The sequence below is a fragment of the Muntiacus reevesi genome, chromosome 10 (genome assembly GCF_963930625.1).
Source record: "Muntiacus reevesi chromosome 10, mMunRee1.1, whole genome shotgun sequence".
Classification (NCBI taxonomy): Eukaryota; Metazoa; Chordata; class Mammalia; order Artiodactyla; family Cervidae; genus Muntiacus; species Muntiacus reevesi.
Window position 1 is genome coordinate 56,666,902 of NC_089258.1, and position 18,308 is coordinate 56,685,209.

The 18,308-nt window shown below is 45.4% G+C and overlaps 1 protein-coding gene across 3 annotated transcripts in view; it reads right to left on the reverse strand.

Annotated features, from left to right (window-relative positions):
- Positions 1–18,308, reverse strand: part of IRF2 (interferon regulatory factor 2) — an 82,914-nt gene that overhangs the window by 40,264 nt on the left and 24,342 nt on the right. Inside the window, exons 1-2 of one of the 3 annotated variants that reach the window (XM_065946876.1) lie at positions 2,591–2,700; positions 1,325–1,420 (exon numbers count right to left, since the gene is read on the reverse strand). In XM_065946876.1, the coding sequence (XP_065802948.1) occupies positions 1,325–1,411 (87 nt within the window). In that variant the 5' untranslated portion in view covers positions 1,412–1,420; positions 2,591–2,700. Of the gene's footprint in view, positions 1–1,324; positions 1,421–2,590; positions 2,701–18,308 lie in introns of those variants that run through there. The other 2 variants (XM_065946874.1, XM_065946875.1) reach the window with 2 other exon arrangements.

The following is an 18,308-nucleotide window of genomic DNA, read 5'->3' on the forward strand; positions in this document are numbered from 1 at the left end:
GAGTCGGACATGACTGAGCGACTGAACTGAACTGATGACTTGTTTCTTTGGAAGAGGCTAATTACAAAGCCCCTCCAGGATATAAACCTAAAACACTACAGACACAACAAGGCTGGAAAAGTATATTGTTTGCCCTAAGACCTTAAAATATAGGACAGGTCATTTGAAGTGAGCATATGCTTTACTTAAAATATTTGTTTACTTCTATGCCATCTTGTTTCAGAAGGGACTCATTTAAATTGATCCATTCAAATCCAATACACCATTACATTTAAAATAAATGAAAAAAAATAGGTAAATGAGGAAGAAATAAGAAATAATGAAAAAATGAAAAAGAAATAAGATTGAGAGATATCTGAGAAGATAAAAATGAAGTAAGGAGTAATATTCATACAAAAATTATGCTGCAATATTTTGTACACTTGTTAGGAGCAGCCACAATTTGGCTGTCAGCTCTCCACACGTGATGCAAAGGTAAAGCCTGACCTGCTAAATTATTCATCGTGTCCTTAAGATTAAAAACACAGGGGGAGGTAGAAGAGGAAAAAGACACTTGCTCAGAAGAACTGTAATACTCCTGGTAGTGGGAGAGAAATCTCTCTTGGGCTGTCTTAAAGAAAGCATGATGTAGTCATTGCTTTTCTAGATTATAACTGAATGATTCCAGGCGTTCTTTATTTTTACATCTAATGGCTTCCTGATTCATCCCCTAAGAGTCAGGATCAACTAAACTGAGAGTTTTGAGGTTGATAAAAGTAAGAAAGTATTTATGTACATATGTGGGAGGGGGTTGTAAATGACAGAATACTGCTTTTTTCAGACAGGTAGGCACACAAACAGGGTTTCATAATAAAGTAAAAGCATTTTTTTTTAAAGACAAAAACAAAAATTTTCTTTACGTAGAGAATACTGAAAAGAAAATCAATATGCTCCTTTCCCAATAGAAAGCCCTAGAGTTTCCATGTCCTCCAACCCTAGAAAACCAGAAGCAAGAAAGAATATTCAGAGATGGAGAAGGGTAAGAAGCATTTAATAGAAATACAGTGAGAAGCTTCCCACAACAGTCATACATGAGACCAGAGCCTTAACTCGGGTTGAGGCTACAGTCTGAAGTGATGATAAATCTTCTGTTTATGATTCTTTGATATTTTCATAATCATTTTTGCTTGGTTGGCTTTTGTAATAAACCAGCATATTTTGAAAACAAAGAACAACTTTACTTGCAGCAGTCTACACGCAGCTGCTTTTAGTAGGGATCTCTCTCACATGGACACACGCACTCACATACATACATGTACACACACACACACATGCACACACTTACCTTGCTAAGCCACTTCAGCCCTGGTATCATATTTGAGTTGATCTGTTCTTCCAGCCACGGGCGCATACGCATCCTTTCCACCGGCATGGTGTCCTTCTGCAGAAGAGCAAACACAACATCAGGCATTTCTGCTGCTCACTGTCATGTCCGCAGATGAGGTCTGACACCATGCCTGCCCGGCTGTATGCGCCTCTTCCTCAAAATCACACAGCTTATGTGTACCCTGGGGCCGCGGGGCTACGAGAGCGTGTTAGGGGCTTTGCCCTGGAGCATCCTGCCCCACTCATTCCCAAGGGGCCGTCTCCGTGGGGCAAAGGTGAGTGAGGACCACACCTGCTCTCAGCTGAGAGGATCCTATGATGCAGAAACTGCAGCCAGAGGGGCTTGGATACCTAACACTGGGTTTTGCGCATGCGTGTTCCATTGCCGCCAACTTTTTGTAACCCTATGGACTGTAGCCCGCCAGGATCCTCCGTCCATGGGATTATCCAGGCGAGAATACTGCAGTGGGTTGTTAACTTCCTCCTTCCGGGTATCTTCCTAACCAGGGATCAAACTCGCATCTCCTGTGTCTCTGGCATCGGCAGGCAGGTTCTTTACCACTGTACCACCTGGGAAACCCTAAGGCTGGGTCTTACGCCTCCCAACCTGGCTGTGTTTATGGCAGATACCTTCAGTGTATCAGGTACCCAGCGGACCAGTGTTTTACAAGTTCCTTTGGGCATCACCTTTTTAAGAGCCAAGGGTGGACACAGTAGCCATTCCTTTGGGGTATCTGAGTTATTGACAAGCTTCAACATCCCGACACAGGCACGTATGGGCAAGGTCTTAAGGTATCAGTTCATTTGGCTCCAAGGTCTTTCACCAGTTAGCCATCCCCTCCTGAGGCAGCCTGTCTCCCCGCAGAGCACACCAGCCTCCTGCTCTAGCTTCAGCGTCACTTTTATGTGAAAGCATCTCTTATTCATTGTGCTCCCTCAAGGATCTTTCTTCACTGCCACCCACCCCCTCTGACCTGGGGTCTCCTTTCCTCCACTAGCCCAACAAAACGCCTCCCCCACCCCTCCTTCCAGATGCCTTTCTACACAGTCTATCCCCCGCCCACCTAAATATACCCAGAGCGGGATCACTCATTCATCTTCAGCCTATTTACACACAAGTTTGCATTCGATGCAAAAGCAGAGACAATGGCAACCAAGCCTCCAATTCCACAGGACTTCATGGGCAGTGGGACATGGTGCTCTTTTCAATCCGTGGCTACCTCACCTATCCTTGGTTCATTTTCTCCTCCAGAAATGAGCTCTGGATATTCTGTTCCGATGACTTCGGGCTGGGATGATCACAGGCTCAGTAACGCTCTCTTCCAGCTTGCAGAGGACTTCCTGTCTCCTCTGTGCCCAGCCCGCAGCTTGCACCAGAGGACAAGCATCACTATTAGCCACCTGGAGCTGCACTCTCTGCCCGTAAAGCCTATTTCGACTCTAGAATTAAGCCTAGCCCTTGCCTTTCCCTTGGACCTTTTCCCTACTTCTGACCCACTCACTGTCACAGACACCGCCTCCTCCTTGCTCCTCTTTCCCGGCCTCCCCAATCCCAAGCCATTCTCCAAGACCCAGTCTCCGCCCTCCTCCCCACAAGGCCTCCCAGACACGCCAGCTGCAGGAGTCCCTCCTCCTCCATGTCCCACAATGCCCAAGATCTTGCACTGCTCATCGGAAAATCAAACATTGCTATAGGGCAGCTATTCTAAGGTTGTGTTTATTCTTACTAACTCTTACCTTTTTAAACGGAAACTTCTCAGCTGTGCCCACCCTCTCCTCCTATCCAAAGAGTGAATTCACTGAGAGCAGGAACTCCAGCTCTCATAGGTCTTTGGATAATCCTACAAAACCTAAATGCACCCACAAGAGAGGTGGAATACAAGAACCAGTTCTGCAAGTCAGCCAAGATGGGGTCACCATGGCAGGCTGGCCCTGTCCACTCATCTGGTGGCCTCAGGAGTGACAGGAACCGCAGGAACACCCCAAAAAGACGTGGAACAGCCACAGGGGGCCCTCACACAGCTGCTCTGAGTGGGTCTCAAGCTGTTCGAATTGCTCGCTCTTTCATCCACCCACACAGAGGTCATATATCAAGACTGATGTTCCAGGAACAGGAAGGAAGGAGATGGTCCCTGCCATCTAGGGACCCCCAGTCTAGCAGGAGACAGGGAACAAGACAATTCCCATAGCCCAGGGCACCTCCTGTGTACAGAATGATAAGGAGTTGCAGAGCGTTCTGGAAGCGTGGGGGAAAGTTTGTCCACATTAGATCCACTGGGTGACCGACCATGGCGAGGGCTCTGCCCAGCTGACTCTGCAGACCCCAGTTCTTAAAAAGATCTCAAGACACAGAGCGGGGGCAGGCAGATCCGGGCAGTAGAGAGGGGCGAGGAGGCGTGGATACGAGGTGACAAGCTCTTCTGAGGGGACAAGACGACAAGCAGAACCGCTGTGGCCCAGGAACCTCTGCAGGCCCTACCTTAGCTTAGCAACACGGAAACACGCCCCTGCTTTCCATCTGCAACTTATAACATGTTCCTCCCCTATTTTTTATTTTTTCACAAACGACCCATTTAGGAAAAAATGGTCACCTGAAATAAGGCAAAAAACTTTCTATCTTTAAAGCCTGTGTGGGGAAATACAATCAATCTTCATTATTCGAGGATTTCATATTTGCAAATGTACCTACTCACTGTGTATATTTCTGTCATCCAAATTGATCCTTGGGGGTGTTCCCTGGCTCTTCACAGACATGCCCAGAGACGTGAAAATCCTGAGTCAGCCGGTGCACACGCTCCCAACTAAGGTGAAACTGGTGACATCCTGCCTTCTTATTTCAGCTCTCACACTATAAATACATGTCCTTTTCAGAGTCTATCCAGTGAAACATTTTTCACATTTTCCTGCTTTTTTGTTGGTGATTTTGCCATTTAAAACGGCCCCCAGAGAGGGCTGTCTGAAACGCTGTCAACCATGTCTAAATCCAAGAAGGCTGTGAGGAGACTTTTACAGAAAATACGTGTGTGAGATAAACTTCCTTTAGGCATGAGTTACTGCTTGTTGTCTACAAAACGTATTAAATATGGAGTCTTAAAACAGAAGCACGTAAAACAAGATTACATATCAATGAGTTGACGAAAATGTGATCAGAGGCTCACAGGAACCTAACGTCTTTGGAGAAGAGGGAAATGCGGACACAGACAACACAGAGAGAGGGGCTTCCCAGGTGGCTCTGCGGAAGAATCTGTCACGATGCAGGAGGTGCAGAAGATGTGGGTTCAATCCCTGGGTCAGGAAGAGCCCCTGGAGGAGGAAATGGCAACCCACTCCAGTATTCTTGCCTGGAGAATCCCATGGACAGAGGAGCCCAGTGGGCCACACAGCCCATAGGGACTCACGTAGAGTCAGACACAACTGAGTGACTGATCATACACACACACACACACACACACACACACACACGCACACACACGCACACAGAAGCCCATGTGCAGACACAGCCACGGGGGCAGACAGCCACTTGAGGACATAGGCAGAGACTGGCGTGATGCAGCCACAAGCCAAGGGCTGCGTGCAACCACCAGAAGCAGAAAGAGGCCAGGAACCATCCTCCCCTGAAGGATCAAGAGGAAGAACCGCCCTACAAACACTTTAACTTGGGGCGTCAGAACTGTGAGAGAATAGATTTCTGCTGAAGTCACACGGCTTGTGGTACTGTGTTATGGCCACCCTAGGAAATTTAATGGAGAAGATGCTCTGAGTCAGGTGACAGGTCTCCTATTCTGTCTACAGTTAAGGGAAGATGAAGACAGCAGACAGTCCAAAGACCCCCAGGGGCAGGAGGACCAGCTGCAGAAGGCAGTCAGCAACAGGGTGATGTCAGAGACAGGCTGACCCCACAGGCCTGGAAAATCAAGCTTGGGATTTTGGTCATCATCCCAAGAGTAAAGAGAAAACTAGAGATTTATACCAACCAATGATATTACTAGTGTTGTGAACAGTAAAGATAAGAGCTGATTATAAAACCTAGACCAGGGCTCCACCAACGTTAATGCACATACAAATCTCGATTCAGGAGGTCTAGGTGAGCCCTGGGATTCTCAGTTTCTAACAAGCTCCTAGGTCACTGAACCACACTCTTGAGGAGCAAGGCTCCAGACTCACTTGGTTCTTCTGCGAAGAGTCTGGTTCTTCTTGCTACAAAGTCTGGTTGTCCCGGCAGACAGCCCGCCTCTACGAGTCTCTGTGCATCGTGTTCTGCAGCATCATCTACCTGTTGACCCAGCCCGTTTACATACGTCCTTCTAACAAGGATGCAGCTCAGCCAAACCTCAATGTTTACGGCTCACCTAGCCAAACTCTATGGAAATCCCACATATGGAAACTATTCTAAATCTTTAGTCAGGACTGTCATAAATTATAAGCAGATTTTGAGGAAAAGCAAATACAGCAAGTATCTGATCAGAGTAGGGAAAACTCTATTATAAAGTGCTTCACTTATTTCAGGTTCCATGCTGTGCGTGTGTGTTTTTAATAGCTAGGACATTCCCGATGATACACAATGAAAGCTAACCCTTTTACACGGAAGCACTTCCTCTTTCTTACTCGATTTTAGAGGCTGGCTCCCCTTCCCACACACTAAACAGGTAATGAATTACCAGTGGTCTTGCCACATGACCCAGAATAAAAAGGTTGCCATTTGACATAGATTTCTCACGACTATCAGAGGCTGAATATGCATCTGTGAAAGGAAGGGAAGGTAGAACTCAACATTGATCTAGTACATGCCTACGAGGAATGTGTTTTCCAGTTTCCATCAGTGAAATTCAAGGTGCTAGCCGGGTCTTCCTTCTTTGATGCACGCTTCCCTTGGGAAGAAACACTCAGGCCACAGGAAACCGGAAGAGAGTTGAAAAGGTCAGCGGACTCAACAGGGAAGACAAAGAGGTGCTATTTTTGCCAAGAGGACCGAAATACATCAGAAACTGGGACCTTTGTGTTCCAGTTCTGACTGTTGTTACTACTGTGCGTCCCTGGGTCAGTCACTCAATCTCTCCGGTGGACACTGTAATCATCTAGAAAAAGGAGGGGTTTCACAAGGATATTTTCCAAGGTTATCTGTGACTCTAGGAATCCTTTTGTAACATAAAGGCTCATAACCTGATTTGTCTTTTTTTGCAAGCTTCATTTCCTGTACACTGTGCATTAAAAGCGAAAAACTTAAATTTTATGGTTCTATAAAACCTAAACATGGGCTTCCCTGGCTGCTTGGATGGTAAAGAATCTGCCAGCAATACAGGAGACCCAGGTTTGATCCCTGGGTTGGGAAGATTCCCTGGTGAAGGGGATGGCTACCCAGTCCAGTATTCTCACCAGGAGAATTCCATGGACAGAGGAGCCTGATGGGCTACAGTTCACGGGGTGGCAAAAGAGTTGGACATGATTGAATGACTACACTTTCAAACCTAAAATATGAAGGGAAGCATCTATCCTCAAGATTGACTTTGAGAAATCAGTTAACCTAACATCTTTGAGATATGGAGTTGGGATCATCTTTGAAACCACGGCATTGGCTATAAATCAATTCAGGGCATGGCAAGTATTTAGAATATTACTGGCACCAGTGCTGCTACATAAAGGCACAAGAGCTGTTCACTGTGATTCATGGGATAAACTCACATCCCCCACGAGGCTGACAATAACTCTGGTCCTGATTAGTGCCATTAACTGAGATCTTGAATTTTAACCTAAATATCTGCAGCTTGGCTCTCAGAATAGTAGGCCACTTACTGAGAACTTACTACATGCTGGCCATGAAAGCCAGGGTTTTCTGTGAGCTTCTCACTTCTCTTCAACCCCAGAAGGTAGGGACTTTATTACCCATATTTCAGATGAGGGGATAGGTTGGGGAACTACCCAAGACAATCTGCTGATCACTACGGGAGCCCAGACTCTCGTTCAGGTCTGTCTGCAATGCCCAGGCTCAGAAACCCTAACATCTGCCTTCCTCTTGCTTCGGAAAACACTCAGATGGTCTTTTCACTGCTCTACTTATGGAAACTTTCCCAACCCCTCTCTGATTTGCATACTATTGACATGTTAATCATCCTAAAACACCACTTAAATCATGTTAATGTTCAGTACCAGAGACTTCTAAAGTCCTTGCTGGATTTAGAGAATTAAACTCCGGGCTGAGAGAGGGGGGTTGCTTCTGACAATGGCACGGTAGGTAATTCAGACCGAACTCCCCTAGTGAATAACTAGGAAACCTATTTGAACAAAGTGTGTTTTTTAAAATATGGTTAGAAACATCAGAGAACTAAAAAAGGTGGTAAAGAATTAGGAGGGCAAGATCTTGGGGAAGGAAGGAACGCAGGAAGGTAAGCCTGATAATTTGGGGCTGCTCTTCTCCAAGCCTAGGAGCAACTGCTGAACCCAGAGAGGAAGCAGGGCTTCGAAGCTGAGCAGGGGTGCAGACACTTCCAGTGACCAGGGGCGGAAGAACTGAAGTCAGGAGCCAGCTAGGAAAAGGGAGTCCTGGGAACTCCCCGCTCCCAAACACAAAAGTCGCGTTAAGGTGTAAAACGAAATGGAAATAGACTAGCCTCAAACACTAAAACCTGGCTTTGATTAATCTCAATCCTTGACCAAACTGAAATGATCTGGAACTACCAGAAGTCACCTTAAAACATATCTTGAGGAAAGATAACATTATCCTAAGATTTATATCCCATCTGGTGTTTTTCAGATACAACGGCCAGCATTCAACCAATATAGCTAGGAATCCGAGGATGAAAGACAACAAAATAGAAAACCAAGGAGAGCAGTAGACAATAGAAACGGACCAATAGGGACACACACACAGATTTAATACGGATCTAATGAACACACACACACCAGTGCTTCCAGACATACTCTTTAAACAACGAGGCTTAACACGTTTAAGGAAATAAACGGCAAGATGGAAAATTTTTTCAGAGAACTGAAAACTATAAAACTGAAAATTCTACACTAAAGGATAACTACTGATACTTCAAAGTAAGAATTCAAGGGATGAGTTTACCAACAGATTAGACACCACTGGGGGGGGGAAATGTGAACCAGAAGACAAAACAGACAATAATGAAGCACTGAGACAAGAGAGTGGGATATGTGTTAATAAAGGATCACAAATCCATAACACTGATAGATTGTATCTTAGACCTAAAAAGTTCTGGTGGTTTAGTAGCTAAGTTGTGTCTGACTCTCTTGCGACACCATGGACTGTATGTAGCCCGCCAGGCTCCTCTGTCCATAGGATTCTCCAGGCAAGAATACTGGAGTGGGTTGCCGTTTCCTTCTCCAGGACATCTTCCCAACCCAGGAATCGAACTCGGGTCTCCTGCATTGCAGGTAGATGATTTACCGACCGAGCTATGAGGGAAGCCCAGAAGGCCTTCCTTTTGGATATGGGTAGTTGGAATATGGGTAGTTGGATATGGGTAGTATCTTTTGGGTAGCCAAAAGATATGGGTAGTTGGAAGTTCTACAAAGATAAGAGAGAATGAGGTAGAAGCAATATTTCAAGAGACAGTGATCAATTATCATCTAATCACAAATTTAACACTCACTACAGATCCCAAACTGACTACTATAAATAAAGCCACACCTAGGCATATCATAGTACCTTTGATAAAAACCAAAAATATAGAGAAAAAATCTTAAAATCAGCAGAAGAAAAACAGGTTCTTAAAAAAAAAGGCTCATAATCTTCAAAAAACACAAAACGCAGAAGCCTTCTAGTGACTACTCAACAGAAACCATGAAAACAGAAGATGATGGAAAAGATGCCTTTAAAGCACCTAAATTAGGACTTCCCTGGCGGTCCAAGGGTTGGTACTCTGCATTTCCACTGCATGGGGTGCGGGTTCAGTCCCTGGCTGGGGAATTAGGATCCCCGCATGCTGTGTGTTGAGATCAAAGCAAAAAGCACTCAAAGAAAATAATTGCTCTTTTTAAATGTTAAACACAGTGTAAATTTCCTTCAGGAATGAAGAGGAAGTAAAGGCATCTTCACTTGGAGGCAAACCTAGAGAACTTCTACCAGCAGCCCCACCGCATGTCAGTTCCCAGTTACAGCATCACAGATGGTGGGTCACAGCGTGGTGAGAGGGCAGGCAAAAGGCTGGGAGCGAAGTAGCTGATAAGCACAGGGCTTGACTTGGAGGCTGTGTCACAGAAGCCAATCACAGTGGAGCCCAGCCCCATGGCTTCTGCAGCTGCATCATTTGTTTTAAATATGCCTGTGCAGGCTTCTTGTTCTCCCCACTTAGCCACGTGCCAGCCCTCTGATCAACCGACATAAATGTCACCCTCCCGACAAAAGCCAACTCGAGTCTGTTTTCACCCATTAACCCTCTCTCACAGTTCTAACCACTGGACCCTCTCCCCCTATGGATGTACTGTCTGCAGTATCTATTCATCCAGGGTACCACGAAATATTTATTCAACACACATTATTATGAGGAACAGTGTGCTAAGTGCAGAGGAGAATTCAAAGACGTGTAAGACACGATCACTACCCTCGAGGAATTAGTAAATTAACTGGGGGCATGAGACATAAATTACATAAAGCTAACTAATAATACTATAATTATCATAATAAAAGACTGCAATAGAGATCAGAAGGTAGTGGATGATTAAATGCCAACTAGGTGAACTCGTTCATAAATCATTATTAGATGGGTTCCTAAGCGAAAGCTTTATGGTACAGGAAGAGTTTACAGGCTAGGGCGGGATCACTTACGCAGACAGAAGGCAGCAAGCCGAGTCAGGCAAGGTGAGCATTAGTGTTTATGGCCGAAGTAGAACTAAGGAAGGCCTCTTTGCTGATGTGGACAGAGCAACTGATTCACATACCAACAGACTGGACAGTTCACATATTCACATATTCACATATTCATCACTAACCCTCACGATAGCCCTTGTCAGTTAAGTATAACTATCCCCATTTTAGAGATGAGGGAAAGCAGAGCTTACAAAGGTACATTAAACAAAAAAAAAGTGTCCAAGTCACCCAAGACCCCAGATTTGAATCTAGGAACCGAGATTTGAACTCAGGTTTTGCTGGAGGGTCTCAAATGCCCCACTATAGACATGGGGCTTGTTTGCAGGGGTTACTGAAAAGTCCTGAATGGCCATGTTTCATCATGAACCAAGTACCACTCCACACACGAAGGCAAGGAAGCCAGTGGCCAGAGCTACTGCTCTATCGAGGATGGAAGCTCTGAGGAAAGGAAAAACACACAAGTGGCGATACACTCGTAGGAATATAGCACAGCAATTTTTAGTGGCAGTTTCTCCTGGATTGGGAGAGTAGTCCTTCCCAAAATGTAAGTTCCTCTTACATGACATCCTGTGCTCCTCACATTGACTTTTATGTACCTTTTTGGAAAAAAAAAAAAAAAGAATTTCAGTTCAAAATGATGTGAACTTAAAGGAAGAAGGAATTAAAGATTAAAAATCACCATCGCCCTGACTGTTATCATCATTATCTTTATCCCCATCACACTGGCTTAAGCCCTTACTAAGAATGAGATACCAGTGCTCATAACACACAGTTATACTTCGCTATACTTTCTCTCCACTTATAGCAGCACCCCAAACTGTATGTGCAATTATCTGGAGAGTAAAAAAAAAAAAAGATTCTCTGACCCCATCCTGAACTACTGAATACGAATCTCCAGGGCTTAAGAATCAGTTATTTATTTTTCAAATTTTTTATTTTGTATTGAGGTATAGTGAGTTAACAGTACTGGGACAGTTTCAGGGACTGTCAGGGACTCAGTCATATACATATATACATGTTTCCATTCTCCCCCAAACTCCCCTCCCATCCAGGCTGCCACATAACACTGAGCAGGGTTTCATGCGTTATACAGTAGGTCCTTGTTGGTTATCTATTTAAATAGAGCAGTGTGTACCTGTCCATCCCAAACTCCCTAACTATCCCTTCCCCCAACTCCACCCCCGGCAACAATAAGTTCATTTTCTAAGTCTGTGAGTCAAGAATTAGTTATCTTTTATTATCCTAGGATACTTTAAATGCAGGTAAGTGTATGTAGTGATACATACACTTAGGATCATTAGCCAACGGTCTTTCGGACTTCACACGGTTAGTAAACAATTGAGTCATAGGGAAACAGGGAGGCCAATGGTGAATAAATTTCCTCATCAATGGAATACAACTGCATATGAAATTAAAGTCTAAATACCTCTAAGTACTGCAGAGCCAGTTTCCCATACTGAGAATTACCCAAACTACTGTTTTGCATATTCACTACTGCACACCCACAAATTTCTTATTAGGCATGTTTTCTATACCCTTTTAGAAGACGTTACCAGAGCTCCTTTACAAAAATCTCCCTGTTTCTGACCACAAACTACCCTGGCACCTGAAACAGGTCGATTTAGCCTCTGAATCACAACCGTAAGTTGACAGAGAAATTGACTTACAGCCTCCACACATGTGCTCGAAAGACACCAAAATATCTCTGGTTTTCAGTACTGCAGGTGAGCCAACGGTCATTCTAGAAAACAGTTCTCAATGTGACCAAAAGAGAACAGAAGGACTCCACCCAGGGAAGAAGCCTTGAACATCCACGCCACACGGCACGTCTGTGCAGATGTGCGCTCCCCACGAGAGGGTCCACCTCCCCCCGCCATGCTCCGCATCCCTGCTCTATCTCCCAAGAACGTCCACTCTCGGGGCCCACTCCTTCCCAGACACAGCTCCCAACCACTTCACTGAAGACGGGTCTCACTGCCTCCCTCTTCTTATTTGCTCACGTGGCAAAAATTCAGGACTGGGCTGAATAGTTGTTGCTTAGTCGCTAAGTCGTGTCAGACTCTTTGAGACTTCATGGACTGCAGCCTGCCAGGCTCCTCTGTCCCTGAGATTCTCCAGGCAAGAATACTGGAGTGGGTTGCCGTTTCTTCCTCCAGGGGAACTTCCTGACCCAGGGATAGACCTCACGTCTCCTGCTTGGCAGGCAGATTCTTTATCACTGAGCCTCCTGGGAAGCCCCTGGCCGAATGGTACCCAGTCATAATAATAATAATACCATTATAGATTTATGGTTTGTCACTTCACCAGAGCTTTCAAACAGTCTCTGTCTTTTTTTGTTGTTGTTGTTCCTTCTCCATCAATGCTTCTCATTCTCCATGGGAGCACCTTTAGATTTTTCTACCCTCACTTCCACACTCATTGATCCCAGCAAATGATTTTGCCTCCCACCCCAGAGAGGAAAACAGAGGTCACCACTCTTCTTTCTGAATGTCTGACTCCCTTCCCTCTTCAGACTGCTCTGTGACCTCCTTTCGTCCTTCAGACCAAGTGGGTGGTAATGTCACCCTGCAACAGGGAATGTGGAAGGTTTAAGAAGCGAAATACTTGGTATGATCATCTCTGGGTCCATCCATGATGCTGCCAGTGGCCTAGAGATGACCATTCTAGGCGAAGTAAGACAGAGAAAGACAAATATCATATAATAGCACTTATGTGTGGGATCTAAAACAAAATGACACAAATGAACTTATTTACAAAACAGAAATAGACATACAGACATAGAAAACAAATTACAGTTACCAAGGGGAAAAGGTCTGTTGGGGGGGTGGGAATAAATAGATTAGGAGTTTGGGATTAACAGATACACATTACTGTACATAAAACAGATAAACAACAAGGATTTCCTATATAGCACAGGGAACTATACTCAACATCTTGTAATAAACTATAATGGAAAAGACTTAATATGTACATATCTATGAATATATATCTATATATATATGCATAACTGAATCACGGCAGTACATCTGGAAGTAATACAATACTGTAAACCAGCTATACTTCTACTTGAGAGAGAGAGGAAAAATACTGAGGTTGGTTTCAGGTCTATTGAATTTCAGATATCTCTGGGATATCCCAAGAGATGCCAGATGGGCAATTAGATACGTGACGCCAGAGCCCAGGAAAAACGTCTTGCCTGGTCATAATCAGGCACCCCATTACAGATCGTTCAAATGCCATCTCCACAAAGCCCACACTGGCGAATTCAAAACTGCCCTTAAATTCATACTATACACTGCCTCTATCATGTATCCTATGCTGTCTTCGCTGCATTTTGCCTTACTCCACCGAGACAAACTTCTGTTAACATTGCTACACCTGTTAACACGTAGAACTATCTAGAACATCTAGCCTTGCACTTTGTTCCCAGAAGGAAGCCAATAAATATACACCAGCCCCCTCCAGCAGTACTGGACATGTTCTAAGTGGACAGGTCAGGGTCTGATCTCAGTCCTGTGACTTCCATGTGACGGTGACCCACCTTTTTCATCTGTAAAACAAGTGGTACCAATGTCCTGGGGCTTCCCTGGTGGCTCAGAAGTAAAGAATTCTCCTGCAGTGCAGGAGACATGGGTTTCATCCCTGGGTCAGAAAGACCCCCTGGAGAAGGAAACGGCAACCCACTCTAGCATTCTTGCCTGGGAAATCCTATGGACAGGAAAGCCAGACCGGCTACACTCATAGGGGTCCCAAAGAGTCACTAAGGGACAAAAGCAAACAGTATCCAAACAGTCTAACAAGGTAACCACTGGCCATCACTGGTTACTGAACACCTGGGATGTGCCTGGTATGAAGAGAGAAACATTTGTTCCCAAAGACAGACACTAAAGTTTCAAGGCCAGCTCTAGTCTTTTCAAGTCACTGTGAGTGGTCGGGTGCCAGGGAAAAATCAAAGTGTCTGCAAGAGACACCCCTGTGGGATTCCTGCTAAGGTACTTTATCCACCTGACACTGAAACAGTTACCCTGAATTTTCAGTTGGGTCGGCTTGAAAAGGCCTGACTCACCCTCGGCAAGCTGAATCATTTTGGGGGAGGCAACCCTGCTGGTAAGTGGTGAGCTTCTGTGAGTCATCCTTACCTCCGCCTAGACCTGCGAGCCCTTGAACACGGCTTGCCCGGGGTATCCCACGCCACACGGCAGCAAACCCAACACGAGCTAACAAGAAGTACGTGTTTGAGGGGTAGCACTGACATATATAAACCACCATGTGTAAAGCCAGCTAGCCAGTAGGAAGCTGCTTATATAGCACAGGGAGCTCAGCCCGATACTCGGTGATGACCTAGAGGCCTGAGATGGGGGGTGGGGGGTGGGTGGGAGACTGGTTCAAGAAGAAAGGATGTATGCGCACATATAGCTGATTCATGCTGTTTTTACAGCAGACACTACCACAACATTGTAAAGCAATCACACTCCAGTGAAAAAGCAAACTGAAAAATTAAAAAGAAATAAATAAACAGAAGGAGTCTTAGGCCCTCAACTTAGCCTGTGGATTATGAGGCCAAACTGGGAACCACATAAAGAGCCATTGAGATCCCAGTGCCTCTCAGTTCGTTCGACCCAGTGCCCGCCCAGGGAGCCCTTGCTGGTCCAGAGCACTGGCCGGGCTGCGCTCGCCTGACCCGATGAGTAGAAAGCGTCGTCGGAGCCTCATTACCCAGCTCCACCCCCTTCAGTTCACACTTCCTGCCCCTTTTAGTACCTTCCTGGTGGTGGAAATCAGCAACAGGGACTGCATATCCTGTCCAGCCTGGCTTTATTTTTGTAATTTGCAAGGAAAACAGCATTTCCCCACTCCCATACTCCACCCCTTTACACCTCCATCCCTTCTTTAAGAAGCAACAGGAAAGAATCTTTTTTTTTTTTTAACTTGAATCACTGGGTGTATTTTCCAGTGGTTTCATTTTAGTTTCTGCCTCTGCCATAGAGCAGGGTCACCTGGCCTGAGCATGGGCCACCTGGGACCTGGAGGGGTCTGATGAAAGCAGGAAGGGAGGGAAGCGCGCCCTGCCCTGCCCTGCCGGTTACTGATTAACCCAGGAAACTATTTCCGGAACACAGACAAACCCCAAAGAAGCCACTGCTCTGCCATCTCAGAGTTGATTTCACAGGAACACTTTTGTAAGGCACTGAAAACCACGGAAGTGCTAGGCATTGTGGGTATTTGTCAATTTCCACGGCCGTCAGCGTGCATGAAGAGCAATCGCTCGCCCACGAGGCCTTCTGCTTCCCCTTCACTTCTAGTTTCAGGACCTCTAAAGAGTGCCAACAGCCCAGCCCACAAATTCCACTCCAAACAGCTTCAGTCTCTCAGCGCCCTGCGTGTCCTCCACACTCCATACACCAGCTCACTTCTCTCTGGGAGTTCAGGGGCCGGTTTTAAATCAACCCTTCCAAAAAAGCTTCCCCTGAGCAGTGCAGATTCGACCATTACCACAAGGCTCATTTTGTTCACGTTGATATGACAGCTCCTGATAAGTATCTGGACACTAAAGATAAGCAATCTTGTCTGACTCAGCTAATACATTTGACTGGGAACGTCTGAATAAGTGATTCTGATCTCCGCCGGGCCTAGCACTGTCCTTACTTATCAAGAATGATGCTAGCCAAGATGCAGGACGTTACCGGAGGAGGTCTGACTGCCACTCGGACCTTGGGACACCATGGCAATCCCTGGGCAAGGTGGAGACCAGGGGTGGCCCCGGTAGCTTCTGGGTCCACCGCAATGCCCTGGGCAGGGCATTGACTGGGCAGCCTCTTGGGAAAATGGCTGACTCCAGGGCTAAATCAGAGAAAGCTAAAAATGAGCTCGAACCATCTTGGAAGCCAGAAAGTAAGGAAATGATCAAAGAACACTGGGAGTACATCGAAAAAACACAGTAGCCAACTTGAAGGGGCTCCCCACTGGCCAAATCTGAGACAATTGGAGCACTGAAATAATGATAAAATTGTGCTATAGTCCATTGAATGAAACAGGGACCTACAAAAAAATTTAATAGGAAGAAGAGAAAGCTTTTCTGCAAAGTACAGTGCCAACTAACAACCGTGGAAAGATGATGGAACTAGATTGCTGTTTGGCAGCAATCCAAGTAGTAATTACTCAGTCAAGACACAAGTTAAAACCAGTGGGTGAAAGGTTGATGAGAAAAAGACACTTATACAATCTCAAAGTACCTCGCTCAAAATATTCTGTATTACAAAGGGGAAAAAGTAACTTTACAGTGGAGAAGGCTGACAGATAATCTCCTTACTCAAATGATCAAATGCATATCACTAATAAAGGAATGAGTCAAAGACAGATGCCACCAGAGAAGAGGCAAAAAGAACAGAGCATCACGTCTGAGATATTCTTGCAGAAAATGCATCTTCTGAATTTAATCATGAGGAAACCACCAACAAACTCACACTGACAGATGCTATGTAAGATAACTGGCTTGTAGTCATCAAAAATCTCAAGTTCACGGATGCTCAGGAAAGATGACAAAAGCCCGACACCTGAAGCTGGATGGGATCTTTCTTTTTTTGCTACGAGGGACATTGTTGAGACAACTAGCAAACCTGAACGGGGTCTGTGGGTTAGAAAGTTCTCATGTCCACTTCCTGAATCTGATGGTCACGTGGAGATGTCATCCTTGTTTGCAGGATAGATACATTCAAGGATTCAGGAGTGATGGGACTTCAGGTTGGCAAATTTCTCTCCAGAGGTTGGGAAAATAGGAAAACTCTTTGCAAGTATTTTTGCAACTTTTAAGTCTGAAATTAGCTGCAAACAAAAAGACTTGGCAAAAAAAGAAGACAGCCAAACATGCCAATAATTTACTGTCCAGAGTGGGAAGCAACAGCATTTCTGCAAATATAACAAACTCTAGCCAATTCCCCCTGAGGTGCTTAAACTAAACTGCTGGTAGTTTTTTCTTAATCCATGGGTACCATGTCTGTATGAAGTATGTGCATCAATCACTTTATCTGTCCACCCATAAGGGGCTTCACAATCAAGCGACAACAATCTGAACACGGAACCCTGAAGCTTCATTTGCTGGGGAAGACGGTACATAAGTCATTTAAAGTATAGGGTATGCGGGAAATGAACAGATGACCCCAAAAGCCAGCCTGCATATTTGAGAAGGCTCTCAGACTTCAGCATCCAAGAGTTATCTCCAGTCAAATATCTGAATTCATATTTAATTGAACTCATACTTGAATGAAATTATTTAGACTTGGGGCTTCCTTGGTGGCTCAGACACTGCTTGCAGTGAAGGAGACCAGGGTTTGATCCCTGGGTCTGGAAGATCTCCTGCAGAAGGAAATGGCAACCCACTCCAGTATTCTTCCCTGGAGAATCCCATGGACAGAGGAGTCTGGCGGGCTACATACAGTCCATGGGGTCGAAAAGAGTCGGACACGACTGAGCGACTAAATAGATGCTAGATTTAGATTTTAAAACATGAGGTTGGTTTCCAGGTGACACTGCTTCACCTTAAAGGTGAAGTCAGCAGCAGAAGGAAGAAGTCAGAAGGCCAGGTCCCTGAGGTGCTCAGGGATGGTGGGTTTTGATGTCTTCAGGGGACCCCACACCACAGGATTCTCTGGGGGGCATTTCGGGCCAGTCCCAGTTGTCAGCAGAGCCCCCAAAGCGGGCATTCCCAGCCGGCATAGTTTCATCTTCTTTCACGACAAGAGTTCCTGATCCCAATAGCCAATTTCCTGCACTTGGCTCAAGAAAAGTCCACCATGAGTGAGGGTTGTTTTTTTGTTTTTTTTTTTTTACTTTTTGTGTCTTATTTACAACTTTTCCTCAATGTGGAGAAAACGGAAGCCTGAAAAGCCTTCAGTTCTACTTCCTCTCACTTAGCTGATCATTTCAGTAACTGCTCTGGCCTGCAAGTAACAAGCACAGCACATATTTACTTTTTTCCCAGGAGAATAACTACAGCACTGTAAGAACAGAAAGTGAAAGCAGGGAGTCAAGAACAATTCCTGCCTTCAGCAGAGCCCACACCGATCAAGTCCATTCTGATGGACCCCCCGCACCTCTCAATCCCCAGCCTGGCAACCAG